This window comes from Lemur catta, chromosome 17 (genome assembly GCF_020740605.2).
Source record: "Lemur catta isolate mLemCat1 chromosome 17, mLemCat1.pri, whole genome shotgun sequence".
Lineage (NCBI taxonomy): Eukaryota > Metazoa > Chordata > Mammalia > Primates > Lemuridae > Lemur > Lemur catta.
The window spans coordinates 48,614,060-48,635,996 of record NC_059144.1 but is presented as its reverse complement, the minus strand read 5'-3'; the positions used below and the strand labels follow the sequence as shown (position 1 = coordinate 48,635,996).

Genomic DNA, 21,937 nt, shown 5'->3' with positions numbered 1-21,937 from the left:
TGCCACATACAGTAATATGCAAGTTTTAATGGCTTTATGTAAACCTCCTTTGTATTTAGGAAAAGGTTCAGAAAAAAAGTTACAGAAAACTGAAGACTACTTTTGTTAATGTTACTTCTGAATGCGCATTGTAAGTAATTTTTCATCTTTTCTTCATATTCAAATAGACTAAATGCATTTATTATACAATGGAGTTAATATTTCTCTTCATTTTCACAGGAATGATGTTTACAATTTTAGTCTGAATGGAGCTGATGAACCTATTATAAAACTTGGAGTAAGCTAGAAATCATTGGTTATTTTATATTTAGTTACTAGTTATATTTACTATGCAGTTACTAGGGTATGTTTTTTGATGTGCATCCTCTTATATACTTTAAAATTTTTAAAATATGTAATAATTGGGTATTTAAACTTTTTCCAATCTTTAGAAATAATGGAGATAGAAACAAATAATTTAGGAGGGGGTAGAAGGACTTAACTGCTCTATCAAGAAAATCACTTTTCTTAGTTATGCAACAAACTTAAAACAAATGCTCTTTTTAAGTATAATTTTTATTAGCTTTGTTCCTAAATAAAAATATTATAGGAAACTTAATGTTATTGTCAAATCTTATTATTCTGTGAAGTGACAGAAACTAGATTTTGTTTTCTTTTTTTGTTTATTTTGACACTAAGAATTCTTTTTAAATGTTTATTCACAATATAGATCCAAGAATTTCAAACCACAACTAGAGAAGCCTGCGTCGATAATTCAACAAAATTGTAGGTGTTTTTATTATAATTATAGATAGGTCAGATTAAAATATACTTATCTCCATCTTTGTTTTTCTGTTAAATATCTCTTCCCAGTCTGAGAGTTTTTAACGTATGAGAAGAGTGAATAAAAATGCTACTGTCATGATTACTCCCATTCTGATTGTTACTTCAGAATTTACTTTCAAAATTGATATGCAGGTTATCCACACTTCTAATATTAGTTGTGTATCTTAGATCATAAAGCTTAAAAGACTTAAAAGTTCTTTAATCCAACCTCACTATTTTATAACTAAGGTCAGAGAGAGTAAGTGGCTTGGCTAATGTTTCACTAATATAGCTAATTAGTGAAAGAGTTAAGGTTGAAAACTTAGGTCTCATTGTCCAGTGCATGCTAGCTTAAAACAAATATTACGGGTATTTTAAAATTAATACATATTTTTGTTTAAGGGTGAGTTTAAGGAATCATGATGAACTTGAACCTTCTCCCAAAACAAAAGATAAAAGAGTAAGTGATAATATCTTATGTCTATTAAAAACAGTATTTATTTTAATAAGTATTTTTAGGATAGGTAGCTGTTCTTTATTTTTTTTAATTCTTTTTTAATTTCAGCATATTACGGGGGTGCAAATGTTTAGGTGACATATATTGCCTTTGCCCCACCTGAGTCAGAGCTTCAAGTGTGTCCATCCCCCAGATGGTGTGCACTGCACCCATTAGGTGTGAATATACCCATCCCCTCCTCCTCCCTCCCACCTGCCCGAGACCCGATGAATGTTACTACTGTATGTGCACATAAGTGTTGATCAGTTAATACCAATTCAATGGTGAGTACATGTGGTGCTTGTTTTTCTGTTCTTGTGATATTTCACTTAGTAGAAGTTTTTAATGTCAAATATTATCAAAGAACTGGAAAAGAATAACATTTTGATTTTTTTATTCCTCTGAGATTATCCATGTTCCCATTATGAATTTTTTTATGATCTTTGAGCTATTTGTAACCATCTAAAAATAGAAGCTGTGACAACTTTAGTTATTTTCTTTGATAGTATTAGGTTATATCTCTATGGAAGTAAGCTGTTTTGATTTAAATTTTAATTAAGAACACCAACGCCAACACCAAAATACGTATCTCATTATCTGATCTGGATTGCTGAGTGACTTTCTTGGATAGATCCTTAATATCATTAGATTAGTATATTAGAAAATGAGAAGTTTGTTTTCCTGGTTTTTTGGGCTTAACTTGCATGACATTGAATGAGATGTATTTCTTCATCTATTTCAAAGATCTTTTTTTTTCCAGATTATAACAAATCATGAAAAGAAAAATCTCTTTAGTGATACTGAAACAGAATGCAGATGTGATGACAGCAAGACTGATATTAGCTGGCTAAGAGAACCAAAATCAAAACCACAGCTAATAGACTATAGCAGAAATAAAAATGTGAAGAAACATAAAAGTGGGAAATCAAGTAAGAAATTACTTTTAAGAGAAATGTTGCAAATGATTTTACCATTTCAGTTATATAAAATGCTTTATTGGTTGGTAAGTGTATTTTTGTTTGTAGACTCTTTTTAACTATATACCCTTATAGGATAGGACAAAACATTACAGTGGTTATTATTTTTGTTTTATTATTTGGGTAATATGGTTACATTTAAATTACTTTTCTTTTTAATAGGTCCTTAGGGACACAAAATATGATTTATCATAATCCTTGGCTCATGACATAATCTCACCATATGTCTACTTACAGCCCACTATTTAGTTATTTAGCTAATTAGTTATTGTGAATAATGTACTAAATACTTACGAACCCCATACCCTTAAACAAAAACCAAAGCTTGGACCTTAACTCTAACCTATATCAATTTACATTTATTTACATTTATTAATATATATGTTTTCATTTCTTAACATCCTATCTCCCTGCTGCACCCAATACACATACTTTTTAGGAATTTATATAGATGTAATATATCAAAAGAAAAACAATTTTCTTGCAGAATTTTTTTTTTGCCTAAGTCTTCCACACAGTTATTTTCCCAGTTTGTGGTCCTCCTTTCTCTTTGTGATAGTGAATCTCTTGAAGTAGTTGGATAAGAGTTTGAGGTATAAATTTTGTCTAAAGATAATCATTTTCATAGCTGAACATCAATTTCAATGTTTGATAAAACACAAAGATTTTAATATATTCTGTTTTCAAAAGAGGATTTAAGATAAATTCTATGCTTTTCAATTAAATTTATATTTATTTCAAGGGAATCAGCTTTTTTTATTTCAGGATAAAAATAACAGTAGTGACCTGTGTGTGTGTTGGTGGGTGGGTAGTAGTAGTAATGGTTTAAAAAGAAGTAAAAATAGAGAGATGGAAGTGAATTTTTCAATGTGTTTAGAAATGAGGCTGAATTGTTAAAATAGGTGAGAGGTCAACCAGATACATGATGAAAAAAAGCAGGATTTTCATATATAAAAGGGATAGAAATATGAAATAGCATCATATATTCAGGGAATGCCATATTGGAGTAGCAGGAAGGGAACATAGATCATGTTTGTGGGAAAGTAGTGAAAAGTGAGGTTGGATCTGGTCATAGAATCTGGACCTGGAAGCAGTTTATTACAATCCAAGGGGAAACTCAATAAGATTCACATGCCCTCAGGTAGCTTACAGTCCAATGGTAAGATGTGCAAATAAAGACATTTGTATAATAGCATAAAGTAGAAGACTAGAGATCTTAGGGAGCCATTAGAGGTTAGAATACTGTAATTAATAAATACTTACAAATTAAATTTCTGTGTGAATTATTTTGTTTGAATGGCTGAATGACTACAAGTTAATATATATGAGCTGACTTATTGTCAGGATTAGAGTACCTTTCTTCTAAAAAAGTTTTGCTTCCTTGGCTTGGATAATCTTATTTCCTGAGCTTCAAAGACTATTTAGAAAGATGACATTGTACTTGGAAGGCAAAAAAGAGAAGTGAGACTAAAGCTACTATCAGTAATATGGATAAATCTTAGATACATAACGATGTATAGAAAATAATAGAATATTACATAGGATGTGATATCTATAAAGCTAATTGTTTAGAGGTACATATTAATATCTGTAATACATTTTTTTTAAAGCAAGTGAATGAGAAATGCAGACCAGGATAGTGATTACCTTTTAGCAGAGGATATAGGGAGGATGGTATAAGAGAACATACATAAGTAGATTCAGCATTATTCATAATCTACTTCTTACATTGAGTAGTCAATTCATGGGTGTTTATAACTTACGTTACATGTTCTTATATACGTTTAAAAAGTTTTATAATATAAAATAAAGGAGGGGAAGGGAAATTGGCAATTCATATCATACCAAAAAGTAAAAGTAACCAATTATTGAAATTGAAATTTTTGAATGAATTTAAAGATGTCTTTTTTTTTTTTTTTTTTTTTTAATCAATGGTGTGGTGCAGTCAGACTACTACAAAATTCTGGGGGAGGGAAAGCTTCCAAAGCAGCTTTTTGTGAGGCCAGATTCTTCAGCAGAAGAGCTGAGATTAGGTTGTGGGAGGGGCTTTAAGCCACATGGAAGAAGATTCATTTAATGCTAACAAAGTACTTTTATTTTTTTTAAAAAAAGATGTACTCTTGTTTTTATTATTTTTAATTTATATATGCAGAAATGTTCTAATAAATTTAATACCAATTCTTATCTATTTGAGAGTATAACCTTATTTTTCTGAATTGCAGCACCATCTTTGGAAAACAGACAGCCAAGATCTAAAATGGTAAACCAAGAAGTTTGTGTTCAAACATGCCTGTAAAATTATTTTTTCTTGTCATATAAAAATAATTCATCATTTCATAATTTTATTCTTATCAGTTTTCCATAATTGTTCCTGCCTTTGCACACACTTCTCCTGTCTTCTGTTTTTTTAATCATGTTTGTCATGTTTTAAGTCTATTCTGTGGTTTTTAAGTATTTTTGATCTTTTACTTTAGCTAAATAATATATGTCAGGCCTCTCAGGGATTTAATGGTAGGGATAAAAAAGGTGGTAAAGAAGATAGTTGTAATGAGAAGATAAAATCCAGTCCATTTAAAACATATTAATCAGGAATTATTTTATCCAACAAATATTTTATGTATGTCTTGTCACAGAGCCAATCTTATAGCAAACAGCTTTTATTTCTTGTATCTCAAATACTGATCTAACAATATTCAGGCATTTTTCTCTCAAAGACAGCCAATAAAAACATCGCCAAAAAGGTCGACAAGACAGTTCCAGATGCGAGAACTAGACTTCCACGAAGAGCAACAAAAACCAAAAAAAATTATAAAGATCTCTCAAATTCAGAATCGGAGACTGAACAAGAATTTTCACATTCATTTAAAGATAAATTGCTAGTAAAGGTAAATAGATAAAATTCAGATTAATGTTTTCTAAAAGCATCTTAAAATACTAAATGTTTTTGTAAAAATGTCATATTTGTCACTTCTTGTTAAGATGTGAAAACTTATTCTAAAAATTGATCCTTAAGAATTATAATACTACATTTTGTAATAAGTTGGCTTTAGTGTTTGTTACAAAACAGATGTCTGACTCCAGTAAAATTATAACTTTAAGATAGTATCTTTGAAATAGAGAAGTACTTGATCTTTCCAAAATTATGCTTCAGTACCCTGTTGAGATGCTGTGATTTTCTCTTGAATGAAAACAAAAATTTTGGTGTCTGAGGTTCTTCCCATACCCTGCCTCACTTGTGCCTATCCCTAACTTGTGTCGCATAATGTTCAGACACATTGCCAGCCACCTGTGTTGTAGCCTTAACTGCTTGTTAAGCTTTTTTAACAAACACACAAGAAAATAGTGCTTACAGTGTGCTAATGTACCAGCTGTTATATTTTAAGCACTTTATATATTTAACTTTGCAAAATCTCATAAGTACTATAGGTAATTACTATAGGCTATTACTGTCAGCCTGTTTTACAAATGAGAAAATTGAGGCTCAGAGAAAAAGAATTTGTCCAGGTTCACACAGCTAGGAAGCGGTGGAACTAGGATTTGAACCTAGAGAGTCTTGCCCTGAAGGTAGGTTTCTGATCACTACAGTATGCTGATTTTAGTTCACTAAACCTTCATCTCCCTTTGTTTATAACCCTGTTGTTATCTCTTACCTAGAAGACTTTAAGGACTTGATAAGTTATCTCCACATTTTCTAGCACTTCTTTCTTGGATTTACCGTACATACAGTCAGATAAGTCTTCCCAAACCACCTCTCATCCCATCCCTCTTCAAAATAACAACCCTGAAAATATCCCCGTTGTCAGACATTAAAAGTATCAAAATATTTTCCATTTTTATTTCCACTCTTCCCCGGTGTACTGAGAATTGTGATAGTCAAATAGTATAACTTGTGACTCCCAAATAGAACTTGTGTTTCTCAACTGCCTTTGTTCTTGTCAACAGTCTTCCTTATTCCCAATATGTCTTCCCCTCACTACCTTCTTTCACAGACTCTCAGTATCTTGAGTGTCATGAAATCTAGGAATTCTTCCTAGTTTCCCTAAACTGGCTATAATCTTCTTCTTTAAACCCTTATATCATTTTATTTGTATCTCTTTTATATTTTCATATGAATTTGTCTTATGCCTTCTAGTATATTAGAAAGTCTTTCACTGCTCATGTCTAGTCCTTGTTATGCCTGTATGTAATAATATATTTAATAAATATTTGAATATAATTTGATTGTTGTATGTGTCCAAGTGTAAATGCTTGTATTTGAGTATAATTTGAAAGTTGTTAATACATTTAGGAGGAGAATATCCATTCCAGAACTAAAACCATAAAACTTCCAAAGAAAAAACAGAAAGTCTTCCCGGCTAAAACACAAAAAGAACTACCAAAAGAATGGAAAAACTCATCTGTAGTAAAAGATACCAAGCAAGATAATCACCTTGACTTATCTCCTCTATCTGGAAGTCCATCATCTATAGACGTAATGAGATGTCAGTATCATTTCATTTTTCCTTTATGTGAATATTCAATGATTTTCTACTATAACTATGTGAAAATACAATTTGAAGACTAATCATGAGGGGTGAATTTAAGATTATAGGTAGCTGATCAATTAATGTTAGTAACTTGGTTTTTGCTAATTTGGGAACAATGTTACTAGGATACTGAAGTTTTTCATGTTCGTTACAGATCAGATAATATGGAAAATATTTAATCTGTATTCACAAATTATGTAAAAGCTCAGATAAGTGTTTAATTTTAAATATGTGGTTTTAGTTCAAAGTATATTTAATAACAGAATTATGGGGAATTTCTATTTTTTCCTATTTACACTTCATTGACAAAGTCCAAGGAATATCATGATTCTGAAACAGTTGAGATTTTGCTTTCATTTTAAAACAATTGGTAAGGAAAAATTCATATTCTTTGGAGCTCTGGCATGAGTATACCTTTCTAGTATAGAAATTACAAGAGTAAGTTTGCACTTTTTATATCATTTTCGTTCTTTATAAGGATATCTTAAAGCATTTCTAAATGTTGATTATTTTAGTTAAAATTCAAGACTTAAATCAGTTAATATACTTTCTCTAAAATAGCTATTCTGTTCTTTTAGTTTCATAATGCTCAGGACCACTGTCACTTCAGATAAGCACATACTCAGAAGACAGATGTACATGCCCTGATTTGATCTGAAAACTGAGTTCATTTGTATTCATATTAAGACTTACTTCAGCAATGAATTTACTCTTTTTTAAATGAAGAATTTAGACCAGATGATTTCCCAAGCCTTTTCCAATCATAAAATTCTGTGACTTTAATATATAACCCTATTGGCTATGATGTCAAAATAGTCAAGGTAATACTTAAGCTGATCACTGTATTTTAGGTCATACTGTAGATATTTTTGTTTGAAATGTTTTGAAAGTTCTTATGGCTACAAATACATTTTAAATTCAGCCATTATTATTTTTCAAAGCCATATTTTAAATATAATTTGTTCTTAATTTATTGAAAGTTTGTCCTTTTCAAATACAGCTAAGATTTGAGGATTTGATAAATTATTATATTCTTAGAATTTAATCATGCTATTTCTAAACCAGACTTCAGTGATAACACCTGTCATCTGTTTGGTTTTTTTTTTTGTTTTTTTTTTTTTTGTGTGTGTGTGTGTTGGGGGGCAATGTAGGTATAGAGAAAATAACAGAAAAGGATTTTACTCAGGATTATGACTGTACAACAAAATCTATATCACCTTATCTAAAAACTTCATCACCTGAATCCTTAAAGAGTAACAGTGGAGTTGGAGGTCCAATAAAGTCACCCAAAAACAATGATGAAAAGTTAACATGTGCAAGTGAACATTGCTCACCAATTTCACAACCACTTGTTTTGGTAAGAATGTATATATATTTTTTCCTTTATCAGATAGATCTGAAGGTGGTAAATTGTTTCCCTATGATCTTAATCAAATATACATCGCTTGTCTACTTAAGATTTGGGGTTTGGTTTAGAGATTGCGGGAAGGAGTGACCTAATGACAAGTAAGATACAATCTCACCCTCAGTGAGCCTAACAGACTTATGTGTACCTGTACTAGAGGAAGAATATGTGGCGTGAGAGTATAGTAGTCCTCCCCTTATCTGTGGTCACTTTCCAAGGTTTCAGTTACCCACAGTCAACTGCAGTCTGGGAATATTAAGTGGAAAATTCCAAAAATAAACAATTCATAAGTTTTAGATTATGTGCTGTTGAAAGGTGACATGAAATCTCATGCCATCAGCCCCATTCCACTTGGGACATGAATCATCTTTGTCCAGCGTATCCATGCTATAGATACTACCTGCCTGTTAGTTACAAAGCAGCTGTCTCAGTTGTCAACCATCGAGGTATCACAGTGCTTGTGTTTAAGTCACCCTTATTTTACTCAATAAGGGGCCCAAAGTGAAAGAGTAGTGTTGCTGGCAATTTGGATATGCCAGAGAGAAGCTGTGTAAAGTACTTCCTTTAAGTGAAAAGCTGGAAGTTCTCTACTTAATAAAGAAAAAAAAAATGGAATGCTGAGGTTGCTAAGATCTATGGTAAGAATGAATCTTCTATCTATGAAATTGTGAAGAAGGGAAAAAATTTATGCATAGTGTATATAGGGTTTGGTACTATCTTGGTTTCAGGGGGGCCTGCTGTATTTTATTAAGAAGAAATGGTACATACAACTCGATACACAAAAGAGGAACAATGAAGAATTTTTTAATATCATGTTTAATTTTTATACTCAGACAATTTACCTGTTTTAAACTTCCTTATAAAAATATAAAACAAATACAACAATTACAATGTTTTCAGCCAACTTCCTGTCAATTTACCTTGTCAACTTACAATTTTAGCAACTAAAGGCTTATTAAAGGTGACTTTGAATTATGGTGAAATCTGAAAAAAGTACCTATGTTGTAGGATTCAGTCTATTCAAATCTAGAAAACGTTATGTAGTTTTAATGTGTAGACAAATTTAGTAGTACCTCTTGGGAAGTGATCATTCCTATCACAGAACTCCTATTTATACTCTGTATGGTAGACCCCCCCCCCTTATCCTTGAGGGAGATGTTCCAAGACCCCCAGTGGATGTCTAAAACCAAGGATAGTACTGAAACATATATGGCCAGGGTGTCCCCAAAGTCTCCATACATAGGGAACATGGGAAATTGTAGCTAAATGTACCTTTATTTACAAAATATTCATTAAAAATACAACATTTTTCCTTTTTATGGAGACTTTTGGGACACCCTGTACTATGTCTTTTCCCTATACATACATACCTGTGATAAAATTTAATTTATAAATTAGGCACAGTAAGAGATTAATGACAATAACAATAAAACAACAACTGTAACAATATACTACAGCATGACTACTCTTGCTCTTTGGGGCCATTATTTAGTAAAATAAGGGCTACTTGAACACAAGCACTGTGATGCCTCAACAGTCAGTCTGATCACCAAGAAGACTACTAAGTGATGAACAGGCAAGTAACATATACAGTGTGGATATGCTGGGCAAAGGGATGATTCGCATCCCAGGTTGAACAGAGTGGGATGGTGAGGGATTTCATCACACTACTCAGAATGGCACACAATTTAAAACTTAAGAATTGTTAATTTCTGGAATTTTCTATTTAGTATTTTTGGGCTGTGGTCAACTGTAGGTAACTGAAACCTTGGAAAGTCAAACTACAGAAGTGGCGGGGGGGACTAATGTATGTCAAACAGATAAAAGTGGAACTACACTGTTTAAAGCAGAAACAGGAGGTCTGAACCCTAACCTGTCTAGCTTTCCTCCCGGTACCTTTGTAAGACTCTTGAATTTCTACAGACCACAATTTGAAAACCAGTTTCACACTAGACTATCATCCTTTGGTCCCTTGTCAGTACCATTGGCCCTCTGTATCGGTGGGTTCTGAATACATGGATTCAACCAATTGTGGGTAAAAAATATTTTTTTTAAAAAAAACTGTGTCTACATTGAACATGTACAGACTTTTTTCTTATTATTCCCTAAACAATATAGTAGAGCAACTATTTGCAAAGTATTTATATTGTATTAGGTATTATAAGTAATCTAGAGATGATTAATTTAGGAGGATATGCAGAGGTTATATGCAAATATGTCATTTTATATCAGGGACTTGAGCACCTACTGATTTTGTTATTCAAGGGAGGGCCTTAGAACCAAACCGAACCCCTGTGGATACTGAGGGAGATGACCGTAGTATTGCTCTGTCACCTTTAGTTTCCCTGTATACTTAAATGCCTTCAGTATCCCACTTTGCTAATCTCCAAACCTAGGTAATCCCCACCCACCTTCTTTGATGCTAGTCTGTGCTAGATGAAATTTTAATAATCACATATTTATCAGCTGGCCACTCACATGAGACATTTTTTTTCCCATTTACTGTTTTTCCCTCTTAATAAAAAAAAAGTCTTAAAATTTGCTTTGTAAAGTAGTTGTACCAGCTTACACTCTCAACAGTGCTATGTGATAGTGCCCATTTCTTCACAGGTTTAACTAACTGGGTGTTATCAGACGTTTTTGTTTTTGCCAGTCTGGTTAAGTGTAAAGTTCTATCTTAAATTTGTATTTTCCTGACTAACTGCATCAAATGGGTATTTTCATGTGTTTTTTGGCTATTTTGTGAATTGCCTTTTTGTTTTCTCATTTTTAAATAGCATTGATTTTTCTTATAAGTATGTATGAGTTCTGAATATATTCTGGTTATTCTTTGGTTGTGTACAATACATTCTCTTTCTAGTATGTATCTTGTCCTTTCATTCCGTTAATTCCAAAACTTCCATGTGACAAAAGGTACGACATAATAAAATTTACCAATCTTTTGGATTGTTAAAGAAATCCTTCCCTAAGCAATTGTTCTAAGAAATATTTTCCCTTCGTGTATAAATGTTAGTTTTGATTTTAACTTTGAGGTTTTTAGTCTCTCTGGGCTTTTGTTTTTCTTTTATTTTTTTTTCTTGCATATGGATAGCAAATTAGTGCAACATCATGAGTAGTCATAGCCTTGGTGACCACATGGGTCTGGGTATTAGACACTATTCTATTTTACTGTTTATCTCTATGCTAATGCCACATTGCTTCAATTAATGTAGTTTTATACTTTCAGGATGTTTTGCACACCCCCATTCTTCAAAATTCTTTGGACCTTTACTCATCCATATAAATTTTAGCATAGTTTATCTGAGGAATTGCCATTTTTCAATATTAATAGTGATCTTTCTCATCCACACATTTCTCTCTACTTTTTGGCCTTATTTCCGATAAAGTTGTACCAAATCCTCCACAAAAGAAATTATGCTTCTTATTAGATTACCTCTTCAGTATCATACTCGTTTTTTGTTTGCTCTATATAAAAAAACAAACAAAACATCTTTTTTAAAGATTATACTTTGAGATATTTAATTTTTATTTTTTATAGAAAACTATCACCCAGCAACTTTGCTGAATTCTATCATAATTAACTATCATTCATGATAACTGGAACAGAAAATTCAAAACTTCTTTGTTCTTGTTAAGGTGACTTTGACCTCTAGAACATAGAACCTGCACTAGCAGGCATCTTTATCCATAGTTTTTGGTAGCTACTTGTCCTTATATTAAGGTTCTGCTTGCAAAGGGCCTTTTTTCCTTTTAATTATGAATGACTGTTGAATTTCAGCAGTGAATTAATTATTCCCTAAAAATTTAAAAAATAAGAAACATTAAGCCAAAACTATTTAAGTATTTTAATTTTTTCTTAAAAATTTAATAAAATTGGCTTTAAATAATTTTCTAACTTCCTTTGGGTTTCTGTATGTCCTATTCATTCATAGCCCAGCCATACTCCAACTAAGAATAATACTGTTGTGAATAGAAAAAATACAAAATCTGTGGTACTTACACAAGAAGCACAAAATTGTAACAGCTATTCAGATGTAAGCAGTTATAGTTCAGAAAAACAGTTTCCAGAAGTTGAATCTCCAAATATCAATGAAAATCATATACAAAGCAAAAGAGAGGTAAGTGTGCTACTATAACTTTCAAATATTCTTTAAACTAAGATGGTTTATAATTTGATCTTTCTGGTTTCATGAATATATATAGGAATTTCGTTGAGCTTCTTGGCACTGTAAAAAGTCCATCAGTCCAACAATAAATATATTTTAACCTGTTTATTATAGAAGATCACAGTGGAATTTTACAGTTTGGAGTGCGCTACGATTTGAGCTAGACCTAAGTGGATGGATGGGTATCTACAGATTAAGTGAAGAGAGAACCATAACTTAAGTAAAGGTTACTAAGAAAAAAAAAAATCCCTGTGTATCCAAACTGTAGAACATGAAGTTAGATGTAAAAGATATAGCTTGAAAGAAGAGTTTAATTTTCTGCAGCTCCCTATTTTAAGAAATTAAAATCCTAATAAGGAAGAATTGAAATTTAGCACTAGTCAAAAAAAAAAGGCAACAAAACTATTACTAAAGGATTTTTTTAAATTTTTATGTCAGAATATTACAGGAGTATACAAACATTTGGTTACATAAATTGCTTTTGTACCATTTGAGTCAAAGTTATAAGTATGCCCATCACCCAAGTAGTGTGCATTGTACCCATCAGGTGTGAATTTCCCCATCCCCTCTCCTTTCTCCTCGCACCCACTTGATTTCTGATGAGTGTTACTTCCACATGTGCATATAAGTGTTGAATGATTAGTTCTAACTCACACTTGTGAGTACATGTGGTGTTTGTTTTTCCATTCTTGTGATACTTCACTTAGAAGAACGGTCTACAGTTCCACCCAGGTTAATATGAGAGATATTAGTTCACCATTTTTTTATATTGAAGTCAACATGGAATCTAGACTAATAACATATGGTAGTATTAGAGATGAAAAGGAAGGGATAGAAACTGGAGTCTGAAAAAAAGAATTGATAGCAATTGAAATTTACTAGCCTTAGGATTTGAGAAAGATGGTCAAAGGTGAATCCAAGAATACTTACAGTATTTTTTTTCTGATTTCTAATATGTATTTTAGGAAAGCCATTCAGCATCTCCATTATCCACGTGTAGAGAAGGAAGAGGGAATACATGGTTTGACATGCCGTGTAACACTACTCATGTACCAGGTTTGAAGCCATAGCTTTGCTTTTTAAAAAAGTTACTAGTTACTGAACTACTACTGTGACATTTCATCTAAAGGAATTATGTATTGTAAGTCATACTATTATTTTAGTTAATGTCAAAAAGAAAAGTAAACTAGGTAGAATTTAATGCACAATTGCCTTAGTACGTAGTGCAAACCATGGAAAAAACCTTTTTTAAAATAAAAGCAAGAAAATATTAGGTATTTTACTAAAAATTGTAGCACTGTTGATTTTCTTTAACTGTCCTTAAGGCCTCACTCGACATCTTAGTCGCAAACGAAGGTACATAGAAGATAATCTAAGTAATTCTGATGAAGTAGAAATGGAAGAGAAAGAAGAAAGGAGAGTAAACTTTCTTCCCCAAAAAATGTGTAAGACTGAAGATGCAGATCATCACATAAACAAAAGTAGGTAGTTCAAAAGCCTATGTCAAAAGGCAATTATTTGGAAGGTAGCATCTTAGATTTTGAATGACTCTATCCACAAAACAAAATTCTTTGTAAAGGCAACTTCAGATAAGTCCCAAACAGATGATGCTTTATCAGAAAGTTCACTTTATGATGATGAATAATGTTGTAGTAAGCGTCTTCTATATTCATAGATCTTCCTCATCATTCTTTCACTTATTACCACATTTAAGTTATACTAAGAGTATGAATTTACTGATGTGTTATTTGTGTCACTAAATACTTGTCTTAATAACGTAGAAGTAGTTGAAAGCAGGTAAATACAAAAATGCTCCAGTTTAAAGTTGTCATTTCTACCTTAATAGATATGCCAAAAAGTTTTTTTATAAACAGAATAATTTAATTTTTAAATTAAAACAACATGAGGTTTGCCTTTAATTTCATGATCCTTAGATTACACATAGAATCTGAAAATAAGATAGATTTTTGTTTTCAGCCTAATGACAAGGCTAAATTTGTAATAATGCATATTTTAACTATAGCTGATTATCTTCATTTTTTAGCATCTGAAAGTATATCTCCGTTATCAACAGATGACTTTTCTATTCATGGGGAGAACTGGGACAATGAATTTTCAGATGTAGGGACGATTTATGAGAAGCTCAATTCAGACTGTAGGAAGAAGATTCATGTGAGTTATTATTCCTTAAATTATGATTTATACCCAATAATAATATGCCACAGTTTCTACTAGAGTATTGGATTGTTTGATCCTTTGGCAATAAAACACCCATTCATGAACCCAACTTTCCTCATATGTGAAAGATTGGAATTATTGTTAGGTCAATAGTGTTATCTCATGAGCTGAGTTTGTCTTCTAAAGTCTGTACATTATCCATTATTCCTTCTTTTGCTATTAGTTCTTTCTCTTTTGTCTTACTTTCTTCAATTAAATGTTTCCATTTTTCTATCATTTTCTTTTATTTTCTGAACAATTTTCTTTTCATGCCTCATCCTTTTTAGACATTTCCTTATCTCACAGAGGTTACCATTAGTGAGGGTGGTGTAATACATTAATAGTATAAAGGATGAGCAGCTGCAGTCAGTGAAATCCTGTATCACTTTGCTCTAGTAATAGTACTCTGTACTTAAGTATTCTTAGTTTGAGGCTCCAATGAGATGATAATGCAAAAATGCTTTTAAAAACAATCTTTAGTTATTAGTAATATATTTTTTCTACCCAACTCTCTCTTTGTGTATTTGGAATAGACAGTTATTTTATGCCCTTTTTTGAATAAAAGATATTTTTCAGCACAGATTATTAGCCCCATTTCTTGCTTGCCTTTCTCCAATTCAGGGGTAAAATCTGAAACTATTTAAAGTTCTGTATGTTTATTTTGATTTTATTTGCTCAAGGTCAAACTAATCTAAATAGAGAACCCTGATTTATATTTTCTGTTATGCATCTGTGGCTAGATGTAAATATATGTGTTTGTGAAAAATGGTTAAAAATAATAATTCTGAGTGTGACTTTTATTTTGTGCCCTTAAAGAGAATTTATAACCACTAGCATTTTTGTAAATATTGTAGAGTGTGGTATTCTTATGAGAACAATTAATTAGCAATTAATTACTAATGGAATTAGACACTGCTCTGACTTAGCTTATTTATTAACACTTTAGGGTTTTTTTGGAGACAGGGTCTCGCTCTGTGGCCAGGCTAGAGTGCAGTGGTGTCATCCACTGCACCCTCCAACTCCTGGGCTCAAGCGATCCTCCTGCCTTAGCCTCCTGAGTAGCTGGGACTACAGGCATATACCACCACACGCAGCTAATTTTTCTGGTTTTTGTAGAGACAGGATCTTGCTATGTTGCTCAGGCTGATCTCGAACTCTTGGCCTCAAGCGATCCTACCACCTCAGCCTCCCAAAGTGCTAGGATTACAGGTGTGAACCACTGCGCCCTGAGTTTTAAATTTTTCACTTTTCCAAGTTCTTCTTAGTCATTTATATTTCATGGAAAAGGCTTTTCTCTTAACCTAATTTTGGCTAGGTTACTATTTGGTAAAGATATTTTAAGTTAAAAATGAATATTTTTCAGATTCGACGTAAGATGATGAATTATTTTACTAAGCAGTCTTGGAAAACAGCCCAACAACATCTGAATACAATGAAACGTCAAATTCAGGAATATAGGTTTGTAAAAAAAATTGTTCTGAAAACTTCTGAATGCTATATATTCATATATTCTGAATGCTATATTTTTAAAATCTCCTTTTGTTTCTTTAATAGGATTAAAAAACTTGATAAATTCCAATTCACCATCATAGAAGAGCTGGAGAACTTTGAAAAAGATTCACAGTCTTTAAAAGATTTGGAAAAGGAATTTGTGGTTTGTACTTTTAAGAATTTAAAAATAATTTTAAAACTTTGCTTTTAAAGAGCTACCCTTAGAAAAATTTTCAATTACATTCTGCTTTGAGAGCACATTCTAAAGCTTTTTGTTTTTTAGAACATTATTTAGTACCATGAAGTACTACTCGGCTATAAGAAACAATGGTGACATAGCATCTCTTGTATTTTCCTGGATAGAGCTGGAACCCATTCTATCTTAGATTTTTTATTCAGCTTCATATAAACACACTTAAATTACAAAGTTAAGGGAGAAATCCTGAAAGATTTTACTTTCATTTTTTAATCTGAAAGAGTACATGACATTTAGAGTATTCTTAGCATATAGCCAAATTGTTTATTTAAATTTGGAATAATAGAAATACAGTAATTCTGCTGTTGGGTCTTATTTCTTAATCATATTAAAGTTTAATTGGTTTTTGTATCTTAAAATTTAGGATTTTTGGGAAAAGATATTTCAGAAGTTTAAGGCATATCAAAAAAGTGAACAGCAGAGGTTAGTATGAGATTCTTGATGACTAGAACTTATTTAATTTTTAAATTAAGTTCATATTTGAAAAATTAAAATTACACTATATTATAGCAATTTAATTTGAATTCCTAATAACAAAGGTAACTTTCATTATTTCACTTGTGTTTAGGCTTCATCTTTTGAAAACTTCGTTGGATAAAAATGTCTTCTGTAACACTGATTATGAAGAAACCATTTTTACATCTGAGGTATAAATTTCATGGTTTTTATATATAATCTTTTTTAATATTGGTTAGTCTACCTTTTTGCTGTGAAACATCAATGGTAAATTTCATGGGGGAAATATATTTACTTATTTACAGATGTGTATGATGAAAGAAAACATGAAAGTGCTTCAAGACAAGCTTCTTAAGGAAATGGTAAATCAGCTAATCTAGTTTTTCTTTTTTGGTTAGAAGGCAGTTTTTAGCCTAGTTACTTCTAGTTCTTTAAATTAAATAATGGGAGCATATTTATAGTACAGGAATAAGGTAATTTAAATAATGAAGCCCTCCTAAAGAAAATCAATTTGCAAATTGAGAAATTAGCTGAAAGAATGATTTTTTTGTACTGTTTCTAAACACTGTGACCTTACAGCAGACCTCTGTCCTGCCTTCTGAAGGAGAAGTATATCGTATGACAGACCTGCCCAGAAAAGCTGTGAACGTGGAGAGTTACTGTCCACTTGGACAAGAAGGCTTCATTTACTTAGATTTGGGGATAAATGATTTGACTTCCCAAAGGCCTAGTAGACCAGCAGCTGCATTCTAGAAGAAAAAGTAGACCTGGAAGAGACTAAAGGCACTGCTCTAAGTAAACATGTCTTTGGTGTTTTCTTAAGGATGGAAGGCATTTTTTAGTACACTGTTCTCTAGGTACAGGGTATATTAATGCACTTACAAAGTTTTAATAGAAACTTGATATGCTAACATAGATAGTAGGGGATCCAGGAGGTTTTGGCTAAACAAGAAGCAAATAAGAAGCTACCCAACTAGGCTAGGTTGCTTCTTGTTGAAATTATTTCTAAACTATTTTTATCTTACTTCCTTTAAATTTAAATTTCATTGATTTGGGGATTTAAAAGATTGTAGATCATCTTGAATATAACAATCACAGAATTCTATAGATACCTAAGTATAGAAACGGGGGGATTAGGTAAAATGAGCACTGATTCATGGTATCTTTATGAAAGAGGTTGTTTGATTCCTAATAACACTTCAATTTTTTTCTATTCTGTTTGATGGTTTTACAGTGATAATGTGAAATCTAAGCATGATTTTTTTTTCTTGGTCATAGCAAGAAGAGGAGCTTCTTAATGTACGCAGAGGACTGATGTCATTATTCATGGGTCATGAAAGAAATGTTAATATGTGAAATACAATTGTTATCAACACACTTTATCTAATTCTGTTTTGTGTATAACAGAAAATAGAGTAGTCCTATGAAGAGAAAAATACACGTCTTCTAATGGATGAGAAAGCACTACTATAACGACTCCAAACCCAAAGACTTTTGTCTATTATAATACTATTCTTTTTATTTCGGACAGAGAAAGTTTTATAAAACCAAACAGTAAAAGGAATTGCCTTATTTTTGTAGTAATATTTACATTAGGCAAATATTACTGAGTTAACTATGCTAACAAAACTAATACATATTTTTTAAAATGTATCTTAAAATACAGTTTATTTGAAATGTTTACTTGAGTGGTAGATTGGTACTTTCAGCACACTGTTGGAGATATTTATTCAGTTATAGCTCCAGTGTATTAGAAGGCACTAAATGACCTAAAATAGCTACTGTATTGCCTAAATATTTTAATATAGAGGTCTTAACTCATAAGCAGGCTATTTGATGAGTAATTTTAAGCTTCTAGTATTCATTGTAATGTTTTGTTAGATTAATGTATGAAAAATACACATTTAAGTTAAAAATAATGCTATGTCACTTGGGTAATTATTTTACTTTATAAATTTTATATTCCTATTTTGTGAACTTTGGATCAAACAAAATATCCTCCTTCAATCAGAAACCCAAAGCATAAGACCAATCAGCCTTACTATCTCTTGCTTATTTTTAATAGTAGCAAAACTGGTTTCTTAGTTAAGATAAGCAAAAGAAAACCTTTCTCATCTTAGTCACCTTTATATAATTATTAGCATTAGCTATTGTTTATTGAGAGTAATGGGGTTTCTATTCTAAAAGAGAGCAAGAGTTCTACTACAATATTAAATACCACTGAGGAATTGTCCTGTGAGACTTTAGAACTAATTCCATCATGACCTAACCACCTTGTCTATCTCATCCTTAGCCAGATCTATAAGACTCTTAAATCATATCTCATACCTAGTTCCATATTGCACTGTATGTGTAATCCAGCCCAGGTTCATACTTCCTTCTAAACTTTTCTGCTATATAACCTTGTCCTTACCAACAGCTGTGCCCCTTTGAATCTGTTTCCAATATTCTTACACCCTAACCTTTCCATCTTTTTAACTTGCTTTGTAGAGTAGTCCCAGGCCCTTTACTCCAGGTTTTTTCTGTATGCTGTCACCCTTCTTGTCTGTCCTTTTCTTACCCATTCTAGATTCTACAGTACCAAATAATATTCTCTTGTCCTTTTTCCTCCTGTCTACCTTATCCACTAATTCTCAGCCTTCATTCTACCAACTGAATAGCACTAGAGAAAAATCATACAATTAACCTTTAAATTTATGACCACATACTTCAAATGGGCACTCAGCAGTGCTCAACAATGCTTATTCTGCCCTGTATAATTGGCTTCAGCACATTTCCTGAGTATTATTGCATAGCAATACCTTAGTTCTCTACATTTGACGGTCCCACCTCACAATATCTTCACCCTAAAATCTAACATGTGTCCTGCATCAATACCAGCATTTTCTGATTTCTCCCTTCTTCCAGTGGCACACTTGCCTCTTTAAGGCAGTCACCCTACTCCTCTAAATCCCATTACCTTTGACTTTTTAATTTCAGAATATTATGGGGGTACAAACGTTTTGGTTACATGAATTACTTTGAGTCAAAGTTATAAGTGTGTCCATCACCCAGATAGTATGCATTGTACTCATTAGGTATGAATTTACCCATCCCCCCACCTGCTTGATTTCCATTGAATTTAATTACCCTATGTACACATGAGTGTTGATCATTTAGTTCCAATTTAATAGTGAGTACATGCCGTGTTTGCTTTTTCATTCTTGCAATGCTTTGCTTAGGAGAATGGTCTCCACTTCCATCCAGGTTGTTACTGAAGGTATTAGTTTACTATTTTTTATGGCTGAGTAGTACTCCATGGTATACATATAACACATTTTATTAATCCACTCAGGTATTGATGGCACTTGGACTGTTTCCACATCTTTGCAATTGTGCTGCTATAAACATTCGAGTGCAGATGTCTTTTTTTTTTCCCTTTGGGTAAATATCCAGTAGTGGGATTGTTGGATGAAATGGTAATTTTTTTTTAATTTTATTTAATGGTAATTCTTTAGAGAGAACTTCTCTCACCATCCTGTTAGTGTTACTATCATCCTCTATCATGTAGCACTTTTTGGTATTGGAAATTTTATTTCTGCCTTCCCTCCACAAACCCCACTCCTGTAAATTCTACAGGAGCACTGTCTGTCTTGTTCATCATGATTTCCACAACCTAAAAGAGTGCCTAGAAATGTGGACATACGACAGTGTAAATGGACAAATGCACAGATGTAGCATTTCTAGATAGGAATTTACTGAGTTCAAAGATAGCCAAAGTGTCTCCTAAAATTTTCAAGTCCTGTATATGGTGTCAGCATTTCCATTGCAATTGATAAGAAAGTATTAACCAGCCATTTGAGCATTTATTACATGATGTGCAGTGAGCTAAGCTGTAAATACAGAGATGAGTAAGAAATGAACCTCTTCTTTAGACTTAAAAATGAGGAGATATGTGTTTTTAAAGTCATGCAGAGTCATGTGGATTTCCATTTTATTGGCCCCTTTGAGGAACTGTATAGGCAAATCAAATGTACACATGCTGCATTGCTAAGACAATGTTGTATTTGTAATGGTTGGTTTTAGATTTTTTTTAACATATTAAGTAAAAAAAGCCCATGGAAATATCCTGAAATAACATCTACAGGAAAATAATCTAGCCTTTTTTTTTTTTTTTTTCAGGAATACAGATGTGTTGAGATCAGTATGTTGTACCATTTTGAACTTTGAATAATACACTTTTGGCTTATTCTGTGATAGCAATAATTTTAAATAAGGAATTTGGAAGAGTGGGTGTCACACTAATCAAACACTTGCCTTTATTATTGATAGGGCTTTATTATTTACCTAATTTGGTGTGTATTTTATACAAGTCAAAATCTTTCAGCTTTTAGAATAGATTTGATATTAAAAATTTTTAAGCTTATTTAAATTCAAAATTTAGCTATTGGAATTCTATGTAATTCATTTCTAAAATTTTCTATTATACAGTTATTTAAAATTATTTTTTTAAGTTTGGAGCAAGAGTCAGGAAACTTTGCCTTTTGGCCCATAAAGCTTAAGGCATTTACTATATGGCCCTTCAGGACAAATTTAAGGATATCATGTAGGTACTTACAAAACCATTTCAAATGTAACCATTAAAAAATATAAGAGCCATTCTTAACTTACAGGCCATTAAGAAACAAAAACAAAAGCCGGCCAGATTTGGCTTTTAGGCTGTAGTTTTCAGACCCCAAATTTAGAGGGAAAAATTTTAAAGATCAGAATTCTGTTCTTTATTATAATTTTTTTATTCAACTTCTGTTTCACAGAAATAGTGATTTAAATCCATTTTGCATTAGCAGAGGCTAATGAGCATATTAATTAATTAGAGCTAAAAATCTTGAATTTTCTGTTTTCAACATATTAAACATAAATGGTCATTGTAGCTAATGACTTAAAGTTCTTACCTGAATTGTAATCTAGCACCTTGTTGGTATAGGTTTGCCACATGTCCTCAACCAAATAGAGCTGTAAGGTGGTAACTGTTCCAGAAGTACATATGGAAAAGAACATGGAAAAAAGAAAATATTTCACAGCATTAGTATAGCTAGGTAGAAACCTAAATACTAAACTCCACAGTCATTACTACAGTGATCTAAACACCAATCCTGATAATCAC

General features: G+C 32.0%; 1 protein-coding gene across 3 annotated transcripts in view; it reads left to right on the top strand.

Moving 5' to 3' along the window:
- Positions 1-18,643, top strand: part of SYCP2 (synaptonemal complex protein 2) — a 61,868-nt gene extending 43,225 nt beyond the window's left edge. For 2 of the 3 annotated variants that reach the window (XM_045528448.1, XM_045528449.1), the window contains 19 exons: positions 60-130; positions 220-277; positions 710-765; positions 1,207-1,264; positions 2,061-2,229; positions 4,500-4,537; positions 4,992-5,162; positions 6,566-6,758; positions 7,955-8,160; positions 12,141-12,326; positions 13,340-13,430; positions 13,700-13,855; positions 14,419-14,546; positions 15,955-16,049; positions 16,146-16,245; positions 16,703-16,761; positions 16,907-16,985; positions 17,100-17,156; positions 17,374-17,843. In XM_045528448.1, the coding sequence (XP_045384404.1) occupies positions 60-130; positions 220-277; positions 710-765; positions 1,207-1,264; positions 2,061-2,229; positions 4,500-4,537; positions 4,992-5,162; positions 6,566-6,758; positions 7,955-8,160; positions 12,141-12,326; positions 13,340-13,430; positions 13,700-13,855; positions 14,419-14,546; positions 15,955-16,049; positions 16,146-16,245; positions 16,703-16,761; positions 16,907-16,985; positions 17,100-17,156; positions 17,374-17,547 (2,145 nt within the window). In that variant the 3' untranslated portion in view covers positions 17,548-17,843. Of the gene's footprint in view, positions 1-59; positions 131-219; positions 278-709; positions 766-1,206; positions 1,265-2,060; positions 2,230-4,499; positions 4,538-4,991; positions 5,163-6,565; positions 6,759-7,954; positions 8,161-12,140; positions 12,327-13,339; positions 13,431-13,699; positions 13,856-14,418; positions 14,547-15,954; positions 16,050-16,145; positions 16,246-16,702; positions 16,762-16,906; positions 16,986-17,099; positions 17,157-17,373; positions 17,844-18,072 lie in introns of those variants that run through there. The other variant, XM_045528450.1, reaches the window with a different exon arrangement.
- Positions 18,644-21,937: the final 3,294 nt, after the last annotated feature.